General features: G+C 46.2%; 1 protein-coding gene across 2 annotated transcripts in view; it reads right to left on the bottom strand.

Moving 5' to 3' along the window:
- Positions 1–1168: 1168 nt before the first annotated feature.
- The window catches only part of CNMD (chondromodulin), a 32108-nt gene continuing 9202 nt past the window's right edge, over positions 1169–24074 (bottom strand). Inside the window, exons 4-7 of one of the 2 annotated variants that reach the window (XM_004012041.6) lie at positions 17567–17680; positions 12381–12534; positions 6593–6762; positions 1169–1760 (exon numbers count right to left, since the gene is read on the bottom strand). In XM_004012041.6, coding sequence (XP_004012090.4) covers positions 1545–1760; positions 6593–6762; positions 12381–12534; positions 17567–17680 — 654 coding nt within the window. In that variant the 3' untranslated portion in view covers positions 1169–1544. The remainder of the gene's footprint in view (positions 1761–6592; positions 6763–12380; positions 12535–17566; positions 17681–24074) is intronic. The other variant, XM_012184325.5, reaches the window with a different exon arrangement.

Here is a 24074-nt window from a genome sequence, read left to right as displayed (position 1 = left end):
GCCTGGAATGCCCTTCCCATCACCGCCTGGCCGACTCCTGCTCATCCTTGAAGACCCATTGAAGGCCTTCTCTTCCCCAGAAGCCCAGTGCTCCCAAGTCTATCAAGGCCTTCGGTGTACTGCAGCCCAGTCATCTGCCTCATGAGAGCGCAAGCACTTTTGGGGTGGGATCACTGACTCCTGTCTTTTTTCCTCTTTTATTTGCAGAGGCAAGGACATACAGGCTGCTGGGTGATGAGGTGGGAGGTGGTGTGTATAACCATTGGCACTGACTTGCTTAGTAGAGGGGCAGCCATTTTGAAAATGTAAAATTTGTAGCTACAGGAAGTTGCTGCCCCCTGAACAGTGTGGCCATACATGTCAGTGTGTCTGTCCTTCATCCCTTTTTTCTCCAAAGACCTAACTTGCTGTTCATCCCATTTAATGTAGGTATATGGGTATTCGTCTGATAACCAAGTTTGAAAACTAGATGTACAATAGTAAGGTGTCTTTAGACTATGGGACTGTTGTGGTATCACAACCTTTAATTTCTCTGAATCTTTGCATTGTTTTGGAAAACTTTTCTTTAGGAAGGTTTTTAATCTCTTAAAACTATGAGGGTCAAAACTAAAATGTCAAAAATACAAAATCCCTGTTCATCTTCCTGATGTCTCAATTTTTAAAGACAGTCCTTGGTCCTGAGATTTGCCATCCCTCCTCAGCCGTGTCTATCAGACAGCGCTGCCCGTGTTACTAGGAGAGTAACTCAGCTGGTAACTGAACTATGTCAGCAGCCAGCTTGTGCTACAAAGGTAGAAGTCATTATGCTGCTGCGAGCCTGAAGACCACGTAACTGAAAGCAGATTGCGAGGGATGTGCAGACCTGGTTTCAGAATGTCGGTGCAGGTGCTGCCCCACAAGTCTGGTTAGCCTTGCTCTGCACTCTGCTGTTTGTCCTGGTGCTCTCCTCTTGGACGTGACTCTCAACAGGCCAGCCTCCTATTCCCAGGACTTCCCGTGAGCTGCCACCTTCAGGGTTAGGTTTACTCCCAGGTAGATTTCATTAGATATCTTATTTTGTCTCTTATTTTTATCTGGGAACTCGGGGGGCACATTTGCAAGACGAGGAAAGAACAGTAAAGATTAAGAAAAACAGGAATTCTGAGCAAATAACAACAGAAGCCAATCGTTTTAGTCAGTGACTTGATTTAAAAGGAACTCAAGTGTACAGTTGAGATATATTGTAAGTAATTTTTCATGGTTATTTCAAAATAGCTTGGTAAGGAAGGCTTAAAAGCAGACCTTCCTGGCAAAGAAAAGCAAAACAATAGCAAGTAATAAAAGGATTATTATGATATTTTAGACTTAAAACTACCCTCTCAGTACATGTGCAATTCTGAATAAAGTTCTGTAAAGCAGTTGAGAAGTATTCTGTTCAGTGTCTCGAATAACATTGCTTAGATGGAACATAAAATACTTGATGGTCCCTTTAGCTTCAAGATGCCCCAAGCTTTGGTTGTCTTTGGAGTTTGACTTCTTCACAGCACCTGCTCCCTGAAGTGCTTTCACACCATGCCTAGGATGCGGGCCACCCACCAGCTACAAGGCATGATAACTCTGCAGGCTGAACGGCAGCCCTGGTAGTTGTAGGGCCATGGGTGGTAGCCCCCCAGGGGCTCGCAGATCTTCTGGCAGTGGGTGTAGCTCCTCCTGCACTCTATACAGCAGATTCCTTCATGATCCAGTCTGGGGTCGAATGTCATGCTTTCTCCTTCCTGCTGCTGTGAAATAAGGAAGAATTACTTGTGTTTCCTTCATGAGGAGACGTTTATAGCACACACATTATTTTAAAATAAGGTCTTAAATGTCTCAGTGGTACCAGCAATCACTGTTTTCCGTAAGGCGCTTTCAATCTTTAAAACCTTATCATTCAGAAACTCTTCTAACATGAAGGAACTTCCACCCTGCCTGATCGGTCACTTACAGGAAGAATCTTTTTTTTAATGTTATGGTAAAGTTTCTCCATTCCCAGGTGGCACTAGTGGTGAAGAACCCACCTGCCAATGCAGGAGACAAAAGAGACAGGGGTTCCATCCCTGGATCAGGAAGATCTAGAGGAGGGCATGGCAGCCCACCCCAGTCTTGCCTGGAGAATCCCATGGAGAGAGGAGCCTGGCGGACTGCAGTCCATGGGGGCACAAAGAGACATGCCTGAAGCGACTCGGCACGCGTGAAGTTCCCTTACGCCTTCAGTGAGCCATGGTTACCACTCAGTAGTGGCTCAACTTGTCCTAAGTAGGAAAATAGGAAGGAAGCCTGATTCAAAAGTAGCATTTCTGCTGCTGCTGAGGCCCCCTGGCATCTTGTAATGATGGTTTCCAGGGCTCTGGGGAGCATATTTGGAATTCACTGGTCCAGGCTAACAACAGATTCCCATTCCACTTGCACTGGCTGAGAACACTTAGCAAGTCGTCTCGTTTCTGCCTTCGTGTAATGTAAGAGTCTGTTACCCTCGGGAAAGGGCACCATTTACTGTGTAAAGATTGAAGACCTCAAACTTTACCTGCTAGTTTGTGTGTGCCATGATGATAGTTAACTACAAACTTGTACCGAAGTTAAAAGTCACCTTGTTACTCACATGCTCAGTGGTGTCCAACTTTTGTGACCTCGTGGACTGTTTGTACCCTGCCAGGTTTCTCAGTCCGTGGGATTCTCTGGGCAGGAATACTGGAGTGGGTTCCCATTTCCTTCTCCAGGGGAGCTTCCCGATGCAGAGATCAAACTTCTGTCTCCTGCATTAGCAGGCAGATTCTTTTACAACTGAGCCACTTGGGAAGTCCCAGGGTCACCTACAGAGCCCTTTTCACTGCTGGAAAGACCACAGAACTGGAAGAAATTTGGCACCTGCCAAATTGTGTATCTGGGTTTCCTTTTCATGAATTTCTAGGGGTATAGATTCTATAGTCTCTTTATTATGGCATTGCATTACAATGGTGGGGGGGAGTCTGTATCAATAATGGAAATACTTTATTCAATTTAAAGCTCTTTCCTGGAGGAACAACTTGGTGGAGACACAGCACCAAAGCACCAACGTAGGTTAGACTTCAATGAGCCAAGTGAACTTGAGCAACCCTATCACCTTTTCTGGTATACTTTTTTTATTCAGCTATTTTAGGGGTGGGGGGCATTCAATTATAAGACATTTCAGACCAAACTGAAAAGTGGAGAAAATTGTGTACTTGAACATCATCTGGATTTGACAATTGCTAACCTTTTGTCAAATCTGATTTTTTTAAAGTATTTAAAATTCTAAAGTAAATTTAAAGAGAGCATTGTGACATTTCACCCATAAATATGTTAGAATGTTTCTCCAAAATAAGATATTTTCCTGCACCACACTGCCATTACCACACCTCACAAGACTTAACAATTCAACACCATCCAATAAAGCTTATGTTCACATTTTGTCATCAAAGTATTTGTCTTACTAACACCAGGGTTTTTTGTTTTGTTTCGTTTTTTCAAATTCTTCAGACTTTCCTCCTCCAGCTTTATATCTTGGAAAAGGTTCACCTGGAACGGCCAAAATAAAAAAACTCCCGATTTGAGGGGCTTCTCAGGTGGCTCAGTGGTCAAGAATCCACCTGCCAATGGAGGAGACTCAGGAGATGCAGGTTCAGTCCCTGGGTTGGGAGGATCTGAAGAAGGACACAGCAACCCACTCCAGTATTCTTGCCTAAAAAATCCCACGGACAGAGGAGCCTGGTGGGCTCCAGTCCACGGGGTTGCAGAGTCGGACACGGCTGAGCGCACGCGCACACACAGGGTGGGAGGAGCCAACAAGCCTGCCGGCTGAGGCATCTGACCTGAGGGGCCAACAAAAGTTTGTTAGGATTAAGAAGTTGGCAGAAATCTCTGGTTATTGAGATATTTCTGAGATACTTCCTTAAAGGGATAAGGGAAGGACGGAAGTCGTAGGGAGATGTTCCTGCTTACAAGCTCGAAGAAACTGCTGTGTGGAAGTTTTTGAGGAACACAGATCCCTGAAGTCCAGAAGCAGGGCGCAGTCGCATCCTACCCACCTCCTGTAAAGGGGCTGAAGCCCCCTCCTAGACCCAGGTGCAGGGAGGCCAGCTGCCTGGAGAGTAAACCAACTTCTGTTTGTCTCTTCAATTCCTTTATTGTTCTTTGAGCTTTACCGAAGGAAGTACCGTGGCGTCCTGAATTTTCTAGTAAGCCTTGGGTTACTTCAAAAATACTTTCTGCTCTACGTCTTTTTAAAATATTAGTCTAAAATGACAAACTAGAAAATAACTTGCAACACGTGATACGATAAAGGACTGAATAGGCTACACAGGAAAGAAAACGCGCAAATGACTTCTCCGTGTGTGAAAAGATGCTCAGCCTTACAGATGAGTGAAGACTAGCCAAGACAGGAGACGCAGTTTTACACCCAAGACTGTTTACAAAGTTTGATAATAAATGAGGCCTTGCATTACATTTGAAGACTTGCAGCTGCCTTCCCTGGAAGGCAGTTTAGTGTCCTCCATTAAAATGCAAAATTCCCATCTACTGTGACCCAGTAAACCCACATGCGTCAGTACTCGCGCTAAAAAGTGAGAAAGTGCTCGTCACTCAGTCGTGCCTGACTCTGCGACTCCATGCACTGTAGCCTGCCCGGCCTCTCTGTCCGTGGGCTTCCCCAGGCAAGAATACTGGAGTGGGTAGCCTTTCCCTCCTCCAGGGGATCTTCCCAATCCAGGGATCGAAGCCTGGTCTCCCGCATTTTAGGCAGATTCTTTACCGTCTGAATGGAAGATACCCAGGACAAGAGTAACTCCCAGGCAGCTTAAAATTCAGGATTAAATATCATCTGAATAGGAAAGGGTAGATGGGGATGTAGATCTCTTATGGCAGGGTCAGTGACTTCTAGGAGAGACGAGTGGACCCTTAGAAGAACACATTGGAGGTATGATTGTGATGAAGTTTGTCTGAATGTGGTGCTGACTTCCACTCTCCTCCTGTGATGAGTCCATCTTCCCTGGTTAATGAAACTCCCGGGGAGGGGATTTATGACAATAGAATTCCTTCTGGAGGATTTGTCTTTAGGCAGATAAGGGGAGTTCAGAGAAAGACTCTCTCTGCACTTGCAGTTTTTTAAATGCCTACAGCACAGAGCCACCAGGAAGGGCTTTTCTAGTGGCTCAGCTGGTAAAGAATCCGCCTGCAATGCGGGAGACCTGGGTTTGATGCCTGGGTTAGGAAGATCCCCTGGAGGAAGAGGGTATGGGCAACCCACTCCAGTATTCTTGCCTGGAGAATTCCATGGACAAATGAGCCTAGCGGGCTACAGTCCATGGAGTCGAAAAGACTCGGACACGACTGAGCGACTAAGCACAGCACACCGCCAGGGAAGCCCCATTTGTGCTAAAGATATACTCCCTTCATGTACAAGAAGTGTGGATAAGACTAATAGCTAACAGGGAGCAAGTTCGTACTTCCTATGTGCCGAGCACTGTGCTAACAGCTTCATCTGCATGACTTCTTTCCCATACCCTGCGCAGGAGGTACTAGGTATATCCTATTAATGGTATTGGAGGAATATTTACATGCCCACCAAAGCAGAACTGTTTAAATTTCTATACATGTATCCACACAATGGAATACAAGGTCACCATTAAAATGAATGAGGTGGATCCATGTAAGAGATACAGTGGAATTCCTAAAATGCTGTATTGTAACTGGAGAGACAGCAAAGTAAGGAAGTTATGTACGCTCTTTTGTGTTAAAAATGTGTGTGTGTGTGTGTACACTTATGCAGAGGAAGTGGGCAAACAGCCATTGTTAATAGACTGCTCGGAGGAGGGTATCTGTGGTAGAAGGTAAATTCACTTTTCATTGTATACATTTAAAATAAATCCATGTATTTTTTGCTAACTAGTTAAAATACTAGTTTATTATTTAGTTAAAACACTAGTTACACATAAGTACTTATTTTTCTGATTTCACTCCCTACAAAGTATAGTAATGATAAACTACACTTTGTTGAAGATTTGAGAAGTGTTTAGCATGTTGGTGTCATCCTTACAAACACCAGTTCTCAAGGTTTCCATCTGAAGCGTTCGATCCCCTATGTGAGTCTGTCTCCCGAATGGACTGAGTGCCCTCGAGGGCAGAAGTTACTCCTGTGTGCACAGGGCCTGGAAAAGAGCAGTTTCTCAGCAAAAGTGTGATGACTGGATGACTATCGTGGACATAGGGGGAAAGAGTATTTCAATCTGTCTGCTGCCTGCAGGGCACATGCTTGGAAATATTTTTAAATAATCAAATTCCTGATGTGAATAGGTCGTCATGAATTTGCCTGTGACTCAAACGAGCAGAGCCCAGAAAACAACCTTGAATAAGGAGTACAACCCATCAGGATTTTACACTACAGAAGTGATGTTACCCTCACTTATAAACTCTGCAATAGGCAAATAAAGATGTATGCGAAATAATCGAATAGAAGTCTCTGTTGACTGCTGAGTGCCTTGAGCTCTCAAGCAGCGCCACGCAGCTTCGGCGCTGGGTTTCACGCGCCTGGGCGAGCTGTGGGGCAGACGCCGGCACTCACGTGGTAAGGGTTGTCTGGGTTGAAGGGCTCTGCGTCCTCCTGGATGCTGGGTCTGGTTCCATTGTTCGGTCTTTCAGGGCCTGGGGTGCCCCGAGGGCCGCTGCGTAGTCTTCTTGTGGTCGTTGTGGTAACAATTTTTCTTACCAATTCTCTTCTTTCTCTCTGGATTTCTACAAAAATATGAAAACAACAACAATAAAACTGCTGTGAGTTATTTCCTTTATTTCGTTAAGCAAATTCTGTGTTTATCAGGGTGAAAAGCATAAGAAAAAGATATAAAAACAAACACATGAGTAGATCCTATCCTGTTTAAATATACACATTTTCTTAAGACCGAAGCACGTTTCAGGCTGGGGTTTAACATCAGGTAACCAGACTTTGGTTTATAATGCTGAGGCAGATGGTGTAAGGCATCTACTTCTTGGTCAGTGGCTCAGTCATGTCCTACTCTTTGTGACCCCTTGGACTATAGCCCCCCAGGCGCCTCTGTCCCTGGGCTTCTCTTGGGAAGAATACTAGCGGATTGCCATTTCCTTCTCCAGGAGATCTTCGTGGACCGGGGGTTGAACCCGAGTCTCCTGCATTGGCAGGTGGGTTCTTTACCATTGAGCCACCAGGGAATCCCCTGCTTCTCCTTAGGGGCTGAGAAAGTAAAGTAGCACTTTTCCCCCTAGCCTCCCTTGCAATTAGGACTGGCCAGATGGGACCTAAGCAAAATACGCTACTGCAGTTTCCAGGAAAGTGTTTGCTCTCTTGGTGAACGGGATGGACACAGCTTCCTCCATCTGGTTTACCTTCCTTGAATGTAGACGTGATATCTGGGTTATGTGACTAGAAGTGATAGAAGGATGACAATCCAGCATGCCTCACGTAGCAGACAGTAAGCTACAAAGAGAGTTGATGACAGTGCCAAAAACCTACCTCCAGGGTTCTAGCTGTATGAAAATAGTCAACCTGTATGTATTTGTTGAAATCACTGTTGGTTAGCTATCCTGTTATTTGCAGCCCTATGCATTCCTCCTGGATTTACAATATATGTATAATTTACAGTTTTAAATTTATAGTTTTTTCAGGAGGTTTATTATTATTTTGGTTGATTCTTTTTTGAAAAAGTTATTTATTTTTGGCTGTGCTAGGTCTTCACGGCTGCTCTTGGGCTTTCTCTAGCTGCAGCAAAGTGGGGGCTCCTCTTCGTTATAGCGGCTTCTCTTGTTGCTCCTCATGGGCTCTGTAGTTGGCCACGGCATGTGGGATCGTCCCAGGCCAGGGACTGAACTCGTGTCCCCTGTACTGGCGGGCGACTTAACCACTGGACCACCAGGGAAGTCCTTGGTTGATTCTTTTACAAATTCTGGGGTAGAATAAGCAAACACTTTTATACACAAAGTCATCCAATTAGCAGATGCAGAATAGAAGATGCAGTTGTTAGGCTTGAAAAGACCAAGTGACTCAGCCGAGATCACAGAACCGGTGGCAGGCGTGAGTGTCTCTGGCTTCCAGCTCGGTGCCTTTGCTCTCCACTCTGCCTCGTGGGTCCTCATGGCCGCTGAGTAACAAGAATGGAGAGAGGACCACAGGGGTGGCTTTGGTGTCTCTGCGAGCCTCAGTTTCTTTTTCTCTAAAATGGGGATAATAGTAGTATCTAGCTCACAGGGTAGCGACAGAGGTCATGAGAATTTTGTCTCAGGGTTTTAGCATAGTGTTTGGCATGGAATAAGCCTTCGAATGTTAGGGGATGATGATATGATGCCATGTTATCTGTGAGGGTGTGGTTGTGTGCCCAGCTGTGGATAGCTTCCAAGGGTAGCCTCTTGGTTTCTCAGGCAGGGCTGGAGAGGCATTGGGGAGACCTAGATTCAAATCTCAGACTCCATTTCTTTTTTTTTTTTCTAATTAAAAATTTTTTTAAAATCACCTCCACTTCTTTTCATCAATGACCTCAGGAGAGCGATTCAATCTCTGACCTTAGTTTCTTCATCTATAAACAAAGAGTATGACTAGTTACCTGGACAGTTGTTAGAATACAGTGTGTGTTAGGTTGCTTCAGTTGTGTCCGATTCTTGCAACCCCATGGACTGTGGCCCACCAGGCCCCTCTGTCCACGGGTTCTCCAGGCAAGAACACTGGAGTGGGCTGCCATTCCCTTCTCCAGGGCATCTTCTCGACCCAGGAATCAAACCCACGTCTTTTACCTCTCCTGCCTTGGCAGGCGGGTTCTTGACCACTAGCACCACCTGGAAGCCTGGGTAGTTGTTGGTAAAGATGAAATAAGGACAAAATGGGAAGCTGTGGCACACAGCCCACGGGCAGCAGACCTCAGCTCCCCGCCACTTCTCTCTGAGCTGGTCTGGTCACTCCCAGGGCTCTGACGGTTCAGCTCTGTGATGCTCACGACCTGCCAGCATGAAGCTCCGAGGGCAGGGGCTGCTGGACCCTGGTGCTGAGAGGCTCTATTAGAACTAGGTGGGCGGGGGGGGGGGGCATCCCGGCATCCTTGGAAAGGGTTTATTTTGTTGTCTTTCTTGTAAAATACACTGCATTTATGAGAGACTGGAAAGAAAATCCCTCACTTTTAATGTCTATGTTATTCCATCCTGTGACTACACCAACATTTAATTTAATTCTTTTCAAATCTGGGGGCATTTAGGTGATTTCTGCTTTTCTGCCGTTGTGTATATGTGTAATTCTTGGATGGATGGGGTGATGATTGAATACCTATGATGTGTGATTAATACTTAATGATACATTACTGAATATTTCAGAAGGGATCACGCTGTTGGAGTGTGAGGAAACAAGTCACAGCTCTTTTTCAGAGGGTGAAGGTTCTCATTTTATCAGCCATCCTCAGCAGTGCCAATATCATCGTCCTCCCGACTCTGCCCCCAGACCCCCTGTCCCACTCTGTCCTTTTCCCATAGCACCTTGTGTGCGTTAAGTCACTTCAGTCGTGTCCAACACTTTGTGATTTCTTTTTTTTTCTAATTAAATTTAAAAAAAAATCAGTTGCTCTTCTTTTAATCAATGACCTCAAGAGAGCGATTCAATCTCTGACCTTCGTTTCTTCATCTATAAATGGGGAGTTACCTGGACAGTTGTTAGAATACAGTGTGTGTTAAGTTGCTTCAGTCGTGTCCGACTCTTGCAGCCCCATGGACTATGGCCCTTCTGTCCACAGGCCCTTCTGTCCACAGGATTCTCCAGGCAAGAACACTGGAGTGGGTTGCCATTTCCTCCAGGGACCTTTGTGATCCAGGGATTGAACCCACGTCTCTTTTATCTCCTGCCTTGGCAGGCAGGTTCTTTATGATTAGTGCCACCTGGGAAGCCCCCCCATAGCACCTTGGATTGTACTGAACAATTTTCATATTTCGGTGTATAGTCAGTGTTTCCCCTAGCTATGATGCAAAATTCCAAGGGGGCATGGGTTCGTCAGTGCATCCCAGGTGCCTAGAACAAGTAAGTGGCACATAATAGATGTGCCAATCACCGTCGAATGAATGAATGAAGTCTCTGGGTAAGAGGCATGTCCTCAAACAGAAAGTGATTAGAGAGAGCTCTACATGGTGGCAGAGTTGGAAACTTTGTCCTTTTTTTTTTTTTTTAAGACTTTTTATATGGGCCATTTTTATACTCTTTATTGAATTTGTTACAATATTGCTTGTTTTATGTTTTGGTTTTTGGCCAAAAGGCATGTGGGATCTTAGTTCCCCAACCAGCGGTTGAACCTGCACCCCCTGCATTGGAAGGCAGGGTCTTAACCACTGGACCACCAGGGAAACTCCGAGACTTTTGTCCTTGATTGGAAAAGGTGACAAGGTATTGGAGAAGGAGTTCTTGGGTGATGGAAGGCCCATTCCATGTGAAGACAGGTGGGGAATAAAAAGCCAGAAGTTGTAAGTGGCCAGAGGTGTGAACACTCACTGGAGCAACACCCAGGATGTGCTGTGCTAAGTTGCTTTCGTCATGTCTGACTCTGTGCGAGCCTATGGACTGTAGCCCACCAGGCTCCTCTGTCCTTGGGATTCTGTCCGGGGTTAGACCCAGGACAGCAAAAGCAATGGTCCGTTTGGCAGCCCTCCTTCCCAGTCCCCTAGGGTGCAGCAGACACTGTGCAGAGGGTTCTCTCTCACTGAGCCTGTCCGTGGCCTTAGAATTCTGAACCTGCTCTTCCAGACAGCTGCTGCCAGTGGCTTACAAACTGCATCCTATTTGCTTTGCCTGGGCTAAAATGTAACCACTTTATCCAGGCTTTGGAACTGAATACGACTTGTGAACTGGAGGAATGAGTTAGCCATGGCAGAATGAGAAGCCAGGACTTTCTAAGTCTGGTGTGTGTTTGTCAATTGTGGTAAAATATATACAAAACTCACCATCCTAACCATTTTAAAGGATACAGTCAGGCATTAAGTACATTCACACTGCTCCGCAACCATCATCACCATCTATGTCCCAAACTTTTTTCGTCTTGCAAAACTGAAGGCTGAACGCATGAAACAGTCACTGCCTGTCCCCCTCTCCTAAGTCTGGTGGTTCTAATCCCCAAATTCTCTGTATTTCCATGCTGTTCTCTGTGTTCAACGTAACTTTCTGAGAACGTAGCCCATCTAAGCTGTGCTAAGAAGAAGGCCTTTTCCCCACCAATAAACCGGAGGTGCAACGTTGGCCTTTGGGAGGTCAGTGGGGTGACTGCGGTAGAAATCAAGACAGTAGATATTCCTGGTGTCTCAGTGGTAAAGAATCCGCCTGCAATGCAGGAGACCTGGGCTTGATCCCTGGGTTGGGAAGATCCCCTGGAGGACAGGGCAACCCGCTCCAGGCTTCTTGCCTGGAGAATGCTATGGACAGAGGAGCCTGGTGGGCTGCAGTCCCTGCGGTCACAGAGAGTCCGTCACAATTGAGAGACTAAACAACGGCAAGCGCTGGGAACAGACGGAACCCCGGGGAGGAGCCTGGCTGCAGGGCTCACCTGCTCTGGAAACAGCCCCAGGTGTACTCCGACCTGCTCTGAAACCAGGAGCCCTTCATTTATTTTTCTTGGACTTGGAAGTGGTTGTACAAGCCTTGAGGAATCTCAGCCTGTGTCCACAGCTGCTTGTGGTTATCCCACCATGCAAGGTTTGAGCATAATTAAGATTTGGCAGGGGCTTCCCTGGTGGTGCAGTGGTTAAGAATCTGCCTGCCAAGGCTGGGGACATGGGTTCGATCCCTGGTCCGGGAGGATCCCACAGGCCACGGGGCAACTAAACCTGCATGCTGCCACTCGGGAAGCCTGTGTGCCTAGAGTCTGTGCTCCTCAACAAGAGAGGCCACTACAGTGAGAAGCCCATGCACCGCCATGAAGAAAGCCCGCGTTTAGCAATGACGACTCACCACAATCAAAAAATAATTAAATAAATCTTTTACCAAAAAAAAAAGATGTAGCAGTAGGCTAGATTCTTAGTCCCCTGATTCTCTGCGTTAGGGATAAAAAAATGTAAAATTGCAAAGTGCAATAACGGAGAGGCAGGCAGAGCAGAAGTAGCGGGAGTGTCATAAATAAAGCCCACAGGTAAGGCCCAGGGGTCCCGGGCCCACCTGCATCCCGTTGCCCGCTGCTCCGGCCCTGCCCTGTGACAGTCACAGCCGCCCTTCCCTCCCTTTTTTTGGTGTCTTGTGCTGATTACTGAGACCCTGAGTGGTGCGCCTGGCTTAGCTCCTTGTCACGTGCTCAAACCTGTGCAGAGGCTCACAGGAAACCCATGCCGGCTGGAAGCGGTCCAAGCAGCTTCCAGAGAATTTAAAACATTACCTTTTGGGTAGGTTGGTTTAAGCCAGAAAATAGGAAGGTCGCCGCAGAGTTCTAAGACTTTGGAACTCAAGAAGCTGTTGTCCTTCACGGGCTGGTCTCCAGCCACCCAGATGAGAGAATTTTCTTCGTATTTAACTGGCATGATCTTGCCTTCCTGTAAATGAAAAGGAAATGCGTGGATCAGAGAGGGCAGAGGAACACGCTGTGTATGAAGATTCGTGTGTTGGTAAAAGGTTATTTTGCCCTATAAAAATGAGTTCAGGATTAGCAGATGCAAACTAGTATATACAGGATGGATAAACAAGAAGGTCCTACTGTAGAGCACAGGGAGTTATATTCTCTATCCGGTGATAATCCACAGTGGAAAAGAGTAGGAAAGAGAACCGATATATGTATAACTGAGCCGCTTTGCGTACAGCAGAAATTAGCGCAACTTTGTCAATCAACTATACTTCAATCAAATTTAGAAGAAAACTTCACGAGATTCCAAAGGCATGCACACACACAGACTCTGAAGTCCTCATCTCTTTGTAGCTCTCTTCACAACATTCCACAGCCCTCATGCCATCCTGCCTTTGGATAATTCGAAGGTGTGAATCTGAGTGTCTTAAGTAGAAGTGAAAATTACTTGATGTCAACTTTGAGATTTCAGTTAATCTGATATTTCTGATCAAAGATGCTTTGGAGGAAAAGCGATTGAACGGACTCTAGAATCCAATAGAGGAGAGAGGCGTCCTTCGTGTGAAGTCAACGTCCTCTGGGGCCTTGTTCTGCTGCTTCCAAACCACAATAGAAAGAGCCAGTGATTGGTTCTTTAATGTCTTCAGTTCAAAGTAGTATTTAACATAAACCATTTCTGCATTTCCCAGCTATAACAAAACGTATCTCAGATGTTCTTCGCATCAAGCGCACCACTGAGATTTCAAAGCTAAACCCTGGATTTTCTTCTGCAGCGAGATGCTGAGAATGGTTTGATAGCCCGGGAGACAAATTTATTTTGCCAGGTTGCGCCTTTCATGTATTTATTAGTTTGCAATAGGTTGGAGAAATTAAAATGTTTTCTCCTGATTTTTTAGCTAAAAGCAACACTTCATTTATGCTTTCTCCCTCAGGCTTCTGGCAGCATTAAAACAACTTAAAGCTATTGGAGGCAGCGAACACGCAGGTAATCCAGTTATTCACCTGAAATTAAATGGCTCCATCCAGGAAATGAATGCTCTTTGGGTAGAGTAGCTTTTAAAAGTTATACAAAACTGATGAAAAATGCATGAGAGCTAGTGGTGCATAAATCTACCCCATCATAATCTGAAGTGCATGGGGACAGAGTGGGGTGATAGGGAGAATGCATATGCGTGAAACCTACAAGCTAGGAGCCTTAAAGAAAAGTCCGTGCACATACTTCCAGCTGCTACCCCATCTCCTTCCTCCTTCCCTTCTCTTGCAACACAATCCTGCTTTTGTTTGAGGCCCCAGGAGAGACACCTGCTTTCGTAGACTCCCTGGCAGCTAAGGGTGCCCGTGTGACCAGTTCTAGACAATGCAATCCATGCTAAAGTGTGTGGAGGGAATGTGAAGCTGTCTGCTTTTCCTGAGTCCAGAGAAAGCATGGTTGGCGCTGTTCAGCATCTTCCTGCCTTCCTTACTTGACTGCGTGGTTGATGTTTAGAGCTGGAAGTAAAAGGCTGCAAAAATAAGAGATGCTGGCCATGGAGACAATGCCTGGGGTCACCTACTTCCAAGGAGAAAAAAAAAACAATCTCTAAGTGTCATGCTCAGCTGTGTGTGTGTGTTCAAGCTCAGTTGTGTCCAGCTCTTTGCCGCCCCATGGACTGCAGACCCCCAAGCTTCTCTGTCTTTTCCAGGCAGGAATACTGGAGTGGGTTGCCACGCCCTTCTCCAGGGATCCTCCTGACTCAGGGATCCAACCCACATCTCCTGCACTGCAGGCAGGTTCTTTACCACTGCAACATCTAGGGAAGCTACTGGCAGCCAACACATTCCTAATTCATGCAAACATGTTGTCTGAATTTGGTTTTGTCCACCATGCCCCATAGAAACAACTAAAACACGGGGAACAGAATTCACCTCTGTGACCTCAGTAAAGAATCAGAGACAAAGATTTAAGTGCAAAGCCATTCACCAAGGCAAATTATATCTGCAGTCAAAAAAAATTTTTTTTAATTATTATTTTTGAGAGAATGGAAACTTGAAGATACCGATATTCAAGAGCAAAAGCCTTTTAAAATTATAGTCATATGATTATAATTTTAAATTTTCATTCATATAAATGCTTAAAAAATATTTATTTATTTGGTTGCACTGGGTCTTAGTTGTGGTATGTGGGATCTAGTTTCCTGCCCAGGGATCGAACCATAGCCCCTGTATTGGTAGTTTGGAGTCTTAGCTACTGGAACACCAGGCAAGCTTTAATATCGATTAGAAATTATAATCATATGATAACATACAATAATCCATTATCACCTACATTTTGGAAGACCTAAAGTTAACTGTGGTGTTGGAGAAGACTCTTGAGAGTCCCTTGGACTGCAAGGAGATCCAACCAGCCCATCCTGGTTGGATCAGCCCTGGGATTTCTTTGGAAGGACTGATGCTGAAGCTGAAATTCCAGTACTTTGGCCACCTCACGCGAAGAGTTGACTCTCTGGAAAAGACTCTGATGCTGGGAGGGATTGAGGGCAGGAGGAGAAGGGGACGACAGAGGATGAGATGGCTGGATGGCATCACCGACTCTATGGACATGAGTTTGGGTAAACTCTGGGAGTTGGTTGGGGACAGGGAGGCCTGGCGTGCTGTGATTCATGGGGTTGCGAAGAGTCGGACACGACTGAGCGACTGAACTGAACTGAAAGTTAAGTGAAACTAATAAGGATGTGCAGCAGTATAACTTCAATTATAAAAAGCATATCACACACATTGTACATGAAAGTTTACCAAAACACTAATATTAGTTATCCATGGATTTTGTATCTCTGGGTGACTTTCTACTCTCTCCTTTGATGTATTCCTGAATTTCTATAATAACAAAGTGTTGTTTTTAAAAATCAGAAAAATAAAAAACCAAAACAAGGCCTTGTTTTTTTTTTAAAAAAATCCGAAAATGTACTGCAAAGTTTTTTTATGCTATACCTCAGGACATGCGGGATCTTGATTCCCCTGACCAGGAACTGAACCCACGCCCCTGCCCTGGAAATGTGGAGTCTTAACTAATGGACTACCAGGGAAGTCCCTGTTCTGCTGCAAACTTACGATAAGATCTTGGTCAGTTAAGATCTGGTTGGGAAATTGGCTCTTTATGTCTACTCATGAGGGAAATGTTGAGGATTACAGTTCATTAAAGGTTTCATAACAGAAGCTGAGTGATAAGACCATTGAAAACGTAATGCGATAAGAGATGTGCAAGGTCAGAATAGGCAGTCTCGGTCTCATTTCTAGACTCTGTATGCATGGGTCCAGACTTGTGTCCCGAAGGGTGCAGTTCAGGGGCCACAAACGAGCTCGTGATCAGAGGAGAGTGATGGGAGGGGCGAATGGCTGCAGAAGTCGGGAGCAGAGGAAATACTGAGGACATGCTGGCCAACTTGAAAAACTCACAGTGTGTTGAGACACTTGGGCCTACTCCTAGGAGAGCAAACAATTGAGCAGTTTCCAGGCACCTCTGCTTACTCTTAGTTTTCTTCACCTGCCTTTCGGGAGCTGATGCCTGGCTCACCTCCCTCTTGGGGATCCTGGAAGGATCAGAGGTGATCATAATAAAATTAAGACTCAAAGCAGCATCCGTTTACTCATTATCTAGCAAGTGCAGGGCCATGGGGACAGAGTGCACACCCTAGTTTGCAGACGACAAGACTGAGGCTTAAAAACTTGATGCCACAGTCACAGCAAGTGTCGGGGCTGGGACTTGAACCCACATTGGATTTCCAAAGTCCATTTTTCTTAGGCCCTGCCCTGCCACAACTCAAATGGAAGATGACAATGAATGCGGCTACTTCGTAAGCCCTAAAGCACCGAATCAGTGTAAGGTATTACTGCTAAATATGTCTTTAGAATGCTGTGTGCAATTCTTAATGCAAGCGTTCATAAAACCAAGCTCAAAGGCAAGCTATTAATAATAAATGGATGAAATATGTTTAAAGAACCTCACAAGCCTGATACATAGGAAAGGAATTCTATATATGTTGAATAGCCTCATTGGGCTGAACTTGAACTGGTGGGAAGAAATTGTAGGGGGAGCCATTCAGCTCAGTGTTGGCAAAGCGATTAGAACTTCCTCCCAAGATGCTGCCTGACACACAGGAAAGGAGAGCCTGGTCTATGCTTCCAGCAGAGGCTGAGTGATCAGCTATGGGGAATTTTCAGGAAGACTTCTCCCCTGGCTAAGTTGCACTGAGGCCGGAGTGAGGCTTCAGGCTCCTGAGCCCCTTAATGATCCCAACACCTAAAGTCCTTTAAGTTGTGCTAACCACTGATCAGTCCCCTGCGTGAGCGCTAAGTCACTTCAGTTGTGTCGGACCCTTTGCCACCCTATGGATTGCAACCCTATGTGGCCACCAGGCTCCTCTGTCCATAGGATTCTCCAGGCAAGAATACTGGAGTGGGTTGCCGTTTCCTTCTTCAGGGGATCTTCTCCACCCAGGGATTGAACCCTAGTCTCCTACATCTCCTTCCTTAGCAGGTGCCACCTGGGAAGTCCCTGAAGTGAAGTCGCTCAGTCGTGTCCGACTCTTTGCCACCCCATGGACTGTAGCCTAGCAGGCTCCTCCATCCACGGGATTTTCCGGGCAAGAGTACTGGAGTGGGTTGCAATTTCCTTCTCCAGGGGATCTTCCCAACCCAGGGATTGAACCTGGGTCTCCCGCATTGTAGGCAGATGCTTTACCGTCTGAGCCACCAGGGAAATCCTAGCATCAGCAAATAAGGGCCATGTCATGACCCGTTACCCTTTATGTACTTTATAATCTGGTTTTCCAGAACCTTCAGTTACACAACATCATGTAAGAATGATCACTTGGAACCAACGAGTAGGACCAAAGTAATTTAAGTTCTTTGTCAGGGAGGAAAGAGAGCTTATGCTCTGGTCACAGACCTGTCCAGCAACTAGAGACAGGAGGGGTGTGCCTTCTGTGTGTGCCCAACATGCCTGCTGTGTGGAGCCGGCTGGTACCCACCAGTTCAGAGGAGATGCTCTGCTTGGTCATGGTGTCCACCTCCGGGATGCGAGCCTTCACCTGCGCTTTGATGTAGCACTTTTCCCCTCCGGCAAAACGGATTCCTGTGATGCCCTAGGAAACAAAAGTTTATCCATCCTCTATTCATCCGTTCATTTATGCAGTGTATTGAGCGTCTACTGTGAGCTACGTACTATTCCAGGTGCCAGGTACAGGGATGAACAGAACAGATGGCATCTCTGCCCTCATAGAGCTTACCTTTCAGTGTTATTTACCAAAAATAAAAAATAGAGATAAAGTCAGGTGGCATTAAGTGCTATGGAAGAAAATAAAGCAGAGTGTGGAAATAGGAGTGACAGGAGATGGTGCTTTATTTTTTATTTTTGGCCATGCTGTGAGGCATGTAGGATCTTAGTTCCCCAACCAGGGATCGAACCTATGCGCCCCCTGCAGTGGAAGCATGGAGCCTTAACCACCAGACTGCCAGGAACGTCCTAGGAATGGTCCTTTAGACAGTCCAACGGGGAGGCTTCTGTCAAGGTCTGACTCTGCGCTGAGAGGCAGTGCGTTCATTGTTCACTCATCCCGCAAGCTCAGATGAAATGCCATCTTCTCCCTGCAGGTTTCTCTGTCCAGCCCGGGCTAAGGGGGCTCCCTTTCCTCTGACTTTCCGAAAGCCCTCCCATCTCCACCCCTCTTTTGGCACTCAGTTCTCAGTGCCCTTGTGTCTTGTGAATGTCACCTCCGTACTCAACTCTAAGCCTGAGATCAACCTGAATCTCTTTTTTGTTTTCGTTTGATGCTCCCACAGAAGTTCTCAGAAGATGCTGGTCCAATTAACGAATTCTGTGAATTCAGATTCTTCTTAACATTGTTGAGCCCAGAGGAAACAGTAGCTTTCTATCACACTGGGAGCTGAAGTTTGCTCCCAGAGCTTATCCAAGGACTTGGATGTTTTGTTTTTGTCCCGTGAGATATAAACAATGTCTCCCCGTCTGCCTAGGGACTGGCCTCCAGGGAAATCTCAGCCGCAAGGCTCCGGTCTTAGCTGACAGCTCAGCACCGATTCTGCCCACAGAGTGCGTCAGGCATAACGTTATGTTCTGACCCAAGAGTGTTTACTTTCATTTCTGGTTAATTTCATGACTAGTGAGTGGCCAGAACCAGTATTAAGATCTACAAATTATATGCCATAACAATGTAGGCACCAACACGAATCTGAAATTCTCAGCTGGTCAGTCTTCTATTGGGTTGAGACGAATGTCAGGAAGACACAGAGCTTGTTCTAATATATCAATACCAGGGAGTGGGAGGAAGAAAAGCCTTTAGAAATCGAGGGGCAGGATTCAGCCCTCCTTTTTTTTTTTTTCAATATTTTTTTCTTTTGGCCTTGCCATGTGGCACGTGGGATCTTAGTTCCCTGATCAGAGGTTGAACCTGTTCCCTGTGTGGTGGAAGCTCAGAGTCTTAACCGCAGGACCAGCAGAGAAGTCCCAGCGTTCAGCCCTCCTAAAGGAAGAATGAAGTCACACGTCAGTCACGCTGGAGGGTCTTCATGGAAAGTTACACCGAATGGAATCTCAGAGCCAGGCGTCCTGCAGACGTGGGTGGGCGACAGACGGGAGAAGGAATGGCTCCTTCCTCTTGAAGCTCCTCGTCAGTTCTCTTGCAGCCTGACCGACCACACGCGTGTGTAACGCATCTCATTCCTCCCAGCGTCACCTCTCACCCAGAGGGAGGAGGAGGCATGAGCCCCCATCCCCAAACCTCGACAGAGGAAGAGCTCTGGGCTTACTGCAGAGGCTCTCGATGCTGCACCAAAATCACATGGAGAGATTTTAAAAACGCAGATGCCTGGGCCTCTCCTAAAAGATTCCCATTTAACGGGCTTGCGGCTGTGCCCAGACATTGGCATGCTTAAAAGCTCCCCGTGTATTCATGATGTCAGCTGGGGTTGAGGACCCCCAGTTTGGGGAGAAAGAGACTTGTTCTGGGTGTGTGTGTGTGTGTGTGTGTGCACTTGGTCTCTTAGTCGTGTCTGACTCTTTGGGACCTCCTGGACTGTAGCCTGCCAGGCCCCTCTGTCCATGGGATTTTCAAGAACACTGGAGTGGGTTGCCATTTCCTTCTCCAGGGGTCTTCCTGACCCCTGGATCGAATCCACAAAGATTTAAAGTAACTGAAATAGCCTGCTCTGCACCGAATGTTTGCGTCTCTCCCACCCCCACCTACATTCGTATGTTGAAACCTAACACCCCATAGTGGTACCTGGAAGTGGGTCTTTGGGAAGGCTGAGATCATGAGGCTTCCCAGGTGGTACTAGTGATAAAGAACCCACCTGCCAAGGCAGGAGACATAAGAGACTCAGGTTTGGTTCCTGGATCGGGAAGACCCCTGGAGAAGGAAATGGCAACCCACTCCAGTATTATTGCTGGAAAATCCCATGGATAGAGGAACCTGGCAGGCTACAGTCCACAGGGTTGCAAAGAGTTGGACACGACCAAAGCAACTTAGAACACACGAGGTCATGAGGGTGGAGCCCTCGTGAATAGGATTAGCGTCCTTTCCCCAGAGAGCTCCTTCCCCTTCTGCCTCGTGAGTAGGACAGTGAGAAGACAGGCTTCCATGAGCTAGAAAGCAAGACCATCCCTAGACAGGCAACCTGCTGGCACTTGGACTTTTCAGCCTCCAAACTATGAGACACACACTTCTGTCGTGTAGGAGTCACCTAGCCCACGGTAATTTGTGTAGCAGCCTCGGGGTACTAAGGCACAGCGTCTGGACCCAAGTTCCCTCTGTACTAGTGACTCACAAACTTTTCCTTGCAGCCGAATCATCTGGAGGGCTCATGAAACAAAATACTGTGTTGGTCCCCCAACCAGAGTTTCTGAATCTGGGGGTCTGGAGTGAGCGCTAAACCGTGCATTTCTAAGCAGCTCTCAGGTGCGACTGCTGCTGGTGGCCTAAGGAACACACTTGGGGAACCACTGCTCTCCACCATGCTGTCTCCCCAAGGTCAGTTGTGCTTATTCTACATGTAAATCTATGGCACATGGTTTGAAAAATGAAAGTTTGGGGAGGGGGATTACTGCCTCTGTTGCAGTGAAAAGAAAAAAAAAAAAGAGGAATGGGTTTTTTTCTTTCCCTTTCCTGAGAACAAAGAAGATAAAGAAAACAATGAGCAGGCCTGAACATTCCTAGTTTTTTACTTCAACTGCTCCTAACTCTGCGTGAGTTGGACCGTGAAGAAAGCTGAGGGCTGAAGAATTGATGCTTTTGAACTGTGGTGTTGGAGAAGACTCTTGAGAGTCCCTTGGACTGCAAGGAGATCCAACCAGTCCATTCTGAAGATCAGTCCTGGGTGTTCATTGGAAGGACTGTTGCTGAGGCTGAAACTCAACACTTTGGCCACCGGATGTGAAGAGTTGGCTCATTGGAAAAGCCCCTGATGCTGGGAGGGATTGGGGGCAGGAGGAGAAGGGGAGACAGAGGATGAGATGGCTGGATGGCATCACCGACTCGATGGACATGAGTTTGAGTGAACTCTGGGAGTTGATGATGGACGGTGAGGCCTGGTGTGCTGCGATTCATGGGGTCGCAAAGAGTCGGACACGAGTGAGCGACTGCACTGAACTGAACTGAACGCTGCATGTCTGCAACAAAGTTCGCCTTTCTGCCCCCTAACTCTGCAAGAACTGCACTCCACACCATCTTCCTTTGACTCTGTGCTAAATACACCCTGTATCTGGTGTTTACCCTTACAACGGGCTTCCCCTTCTTGTTGCTTGGTGCTCAGTAGCTCAGTCTTGTCCACGTCCAGCTCTTTGCAATCCCATGGACTGGAGCACTCCAGGCTCCTCTGTCCTCTACTATCTCCTGGAGTTTGCTCAGATTCATGTCTGTTGAGTCGGTCATGCCATCCAACCATCTCATTCTCTCTCGTCCCCTACAGTCTCTTGCCTTCAGTCTCTCATTGCCTACCGTCTCGTCTCCCTCGTTGCCTTCAGTCTTTACCAGCATCAGGGGCTTTTTCAATGAGTCAGTTCTTCGCATCAGGTGGCCAAAGTATTGGAGTTTTAGTTTCAGCTTTTTACGTATCAGAAAGGCGGCCACAGAGCCACCTAACTATCAGACTCAAATGCTGGGTTGACGATGCCAGCCTATGACTGACTGCCTTTGAAACAATGAAAGAGAAAGGAATCAAGATGTTAACACCTTTGCTCCTCGTCACCGGCTCCTAAATGGGAGTCCTTATCTTATTTAAGCCCACAGACTCCTCTTGGGGGGAGAGTGGGCACAGTTCTTGAGGCGTGAACCTACTGTGTTCCCCTCTCCACCAGCTGGGAATTACAGTCACCTTTCTATTTCCTCCAAACTCCATCTCCATATTTTTTATTTGGCTTTGGTGAGAGGAGAAAGCCAAGATTTTGGCCAGCCCCCCACCCCCCACCGCCCACGTTATATCTTCTCTTGACTTCAAACCTTTGTAGCTTCTGAGATGAGATGCTGGGGAGGAAACCGTCTAGCCATGACCATATCCCCAGGGGGAGAACTGACTATGGAAGGATTCCCAGCACTGAATGTGTCTAGTATTGAGTTAGTTCTGACAGTCAGTCTACAGGCTGCAAAGAAAACTGTAACCCCATGGGGATAGGTCCCGTGGGAAGGAATTCACACCTATTAACCACCCTATCTAGCTACAAATCCATATCAAGCAGCCAGAAACGCTAAAAGATTAAACAGAGGGAAGGGAACGGCATAAGAAAGGCAGGCAAATCTCCTGGTTTTGCAAACAAACAAGACCTTCGAAGCTGGTGATAATGAAGATGTTTGCTAACAAAGGTAGTGAGTGAGGATCCCAGTGATCTAACATCCTTTTATCCAAAGTCAGCTAATCTCATTTTAGCCACACAGTTTTTTCTTTCTAGGGGTCTCATTTATTTCTGTGGCTTAAACTAGAAATTCCCAAGGAGGGCAAGGGGATCTTCCCCCAGGGGGGTGATTTGGAAACTTTTGAGGGAATTTTTTATTGTTACGAAACTAGGAGCTCTCTGGCCCTTTGTTGGGCATGGCCCAGGGGTGCCGGGTCCTGACCAGCCTGGGGGAATTCTGCAGGACCAACTGCCCAGAATCTTGGCTGAAAACCTGGATTGTAAGCACCTGAGCCTGGAACCTAACACTGTTTTATATGTAAATGTAACATGATTTTTGGCAGTCTTAACGTACAAAGGATTTCCTAGGAATGGAATTATTATGAAAATGGAGAGAAAATGTTACTTTTGTTTACTATTTGAGAAGATTTTGTTGTTTAGTCACTAAGTCGTATCTGACTCTTGTGATCCCACAGACTGTATAGTCTGCCGGGCTCCTTTGTCCATGGGATTTCCCAGGTAGGAATACTGGAGCGGATTCCCATTTCCTTATCCAGGGGTCTTTCCGACCTAGGGATGGAACCTGCGTCTCCTGCATTGGCAGGGAGATTCTTTACCACTGAGCCACTAGGGAAGCGATTTAGAGAAAAGTCCCTGATATTTAATTTCTCAGCACACACTTAGGTCAGTCTGCATTTTAGGCTGTGACACAGACAGTGACCCAAGCATGTGACTATGATGTTTTCAAGGTACATCAGGTTCAAGTTCTAACTGTATTATAAATTACTTTCACTTTATTTTTTCTTTGTGTTATACTTGGGTGCCAAATGGATTCTTGAAACCAATAACCTACTTACCTATCAGATAAGCTGTGCTGTCCATTTTTCCCCCTTCCGTTTTCTTTTCTTTTCTTTTCTTTTCTTTTTTACCTAATTAATTTATTTGGCTGCAACAGGTGTTAGTTGAGGCATGTGAGTTCCCCAACTGGCGATCAAACCCAGACCCCTCGCCTTGGGAGCATGGGGTCCCAGTCACTAGATCACCAACGAAGTCCCTCCCTCCAGCTTCTTAAATTAAAATATTTCAAATATACACAAGGTCAAAAGAATTGTATAGTGAAAATCTGTTTATATCCACCATTCTATCTTATTCTTTTTTAGTTTTAGATGTATTTATTTAATATTTATGAAAATGTATCTTCCAAAATTGGAAGCCATTTTCTTTGTCTCTATTTTCTCCTGCTCTGGTGTTTTCTTGGAGAACTATCTTAATTTCTAACCAGGATTTCTGTTATATCTGTGGGTCATTAGGGCTGAGAGGGTTGACTTAAACCAACAGCATTGATACTTTTGAGGGTACAACTTTCATACATCATGAACAGAACTAGCTTTTATCTTCCTCAGGGTTTTGACAGAGATTCTCTTGATCTAACTCCAGTCAGGCACCTCTGAGTCCTCTAGGCCCCAACCCTGGGCTCTGTCTTGGCCGGTTTATTCCAATTTTAGCAAGAATGCTGCTGAGTCAGCCTTAGTCTGATCAAACTGGACATCTGATCCCCCTGACCTGACTGCAGCAAAAATCCCGCTAGGTCAGTTTAGCGAAGGATGACTGTACCTCTCAGTAATCTCCCATCCACC

The sequence above is a fragment of the Ovis aries genome, chromosome 10 (genome assembly GCF_016772045.2).
Source record: "Ovis aries strain OAR_USU_Benz2616 breed Rambouillet chromosome 10, ARS-UI_Ramb_v3.0, whole genome shotgun sequence".
Lineage (NCBI taxonomy): Eukaryota > Metazoa > Chordata > Mammalia > Artiodactyla > Bovidae > Ovis > Ovis aries.
Note: the sequence above shows the minus strand (reverse complement) of the source record. Positions and strands in the feature narration are given on the sequence as shown.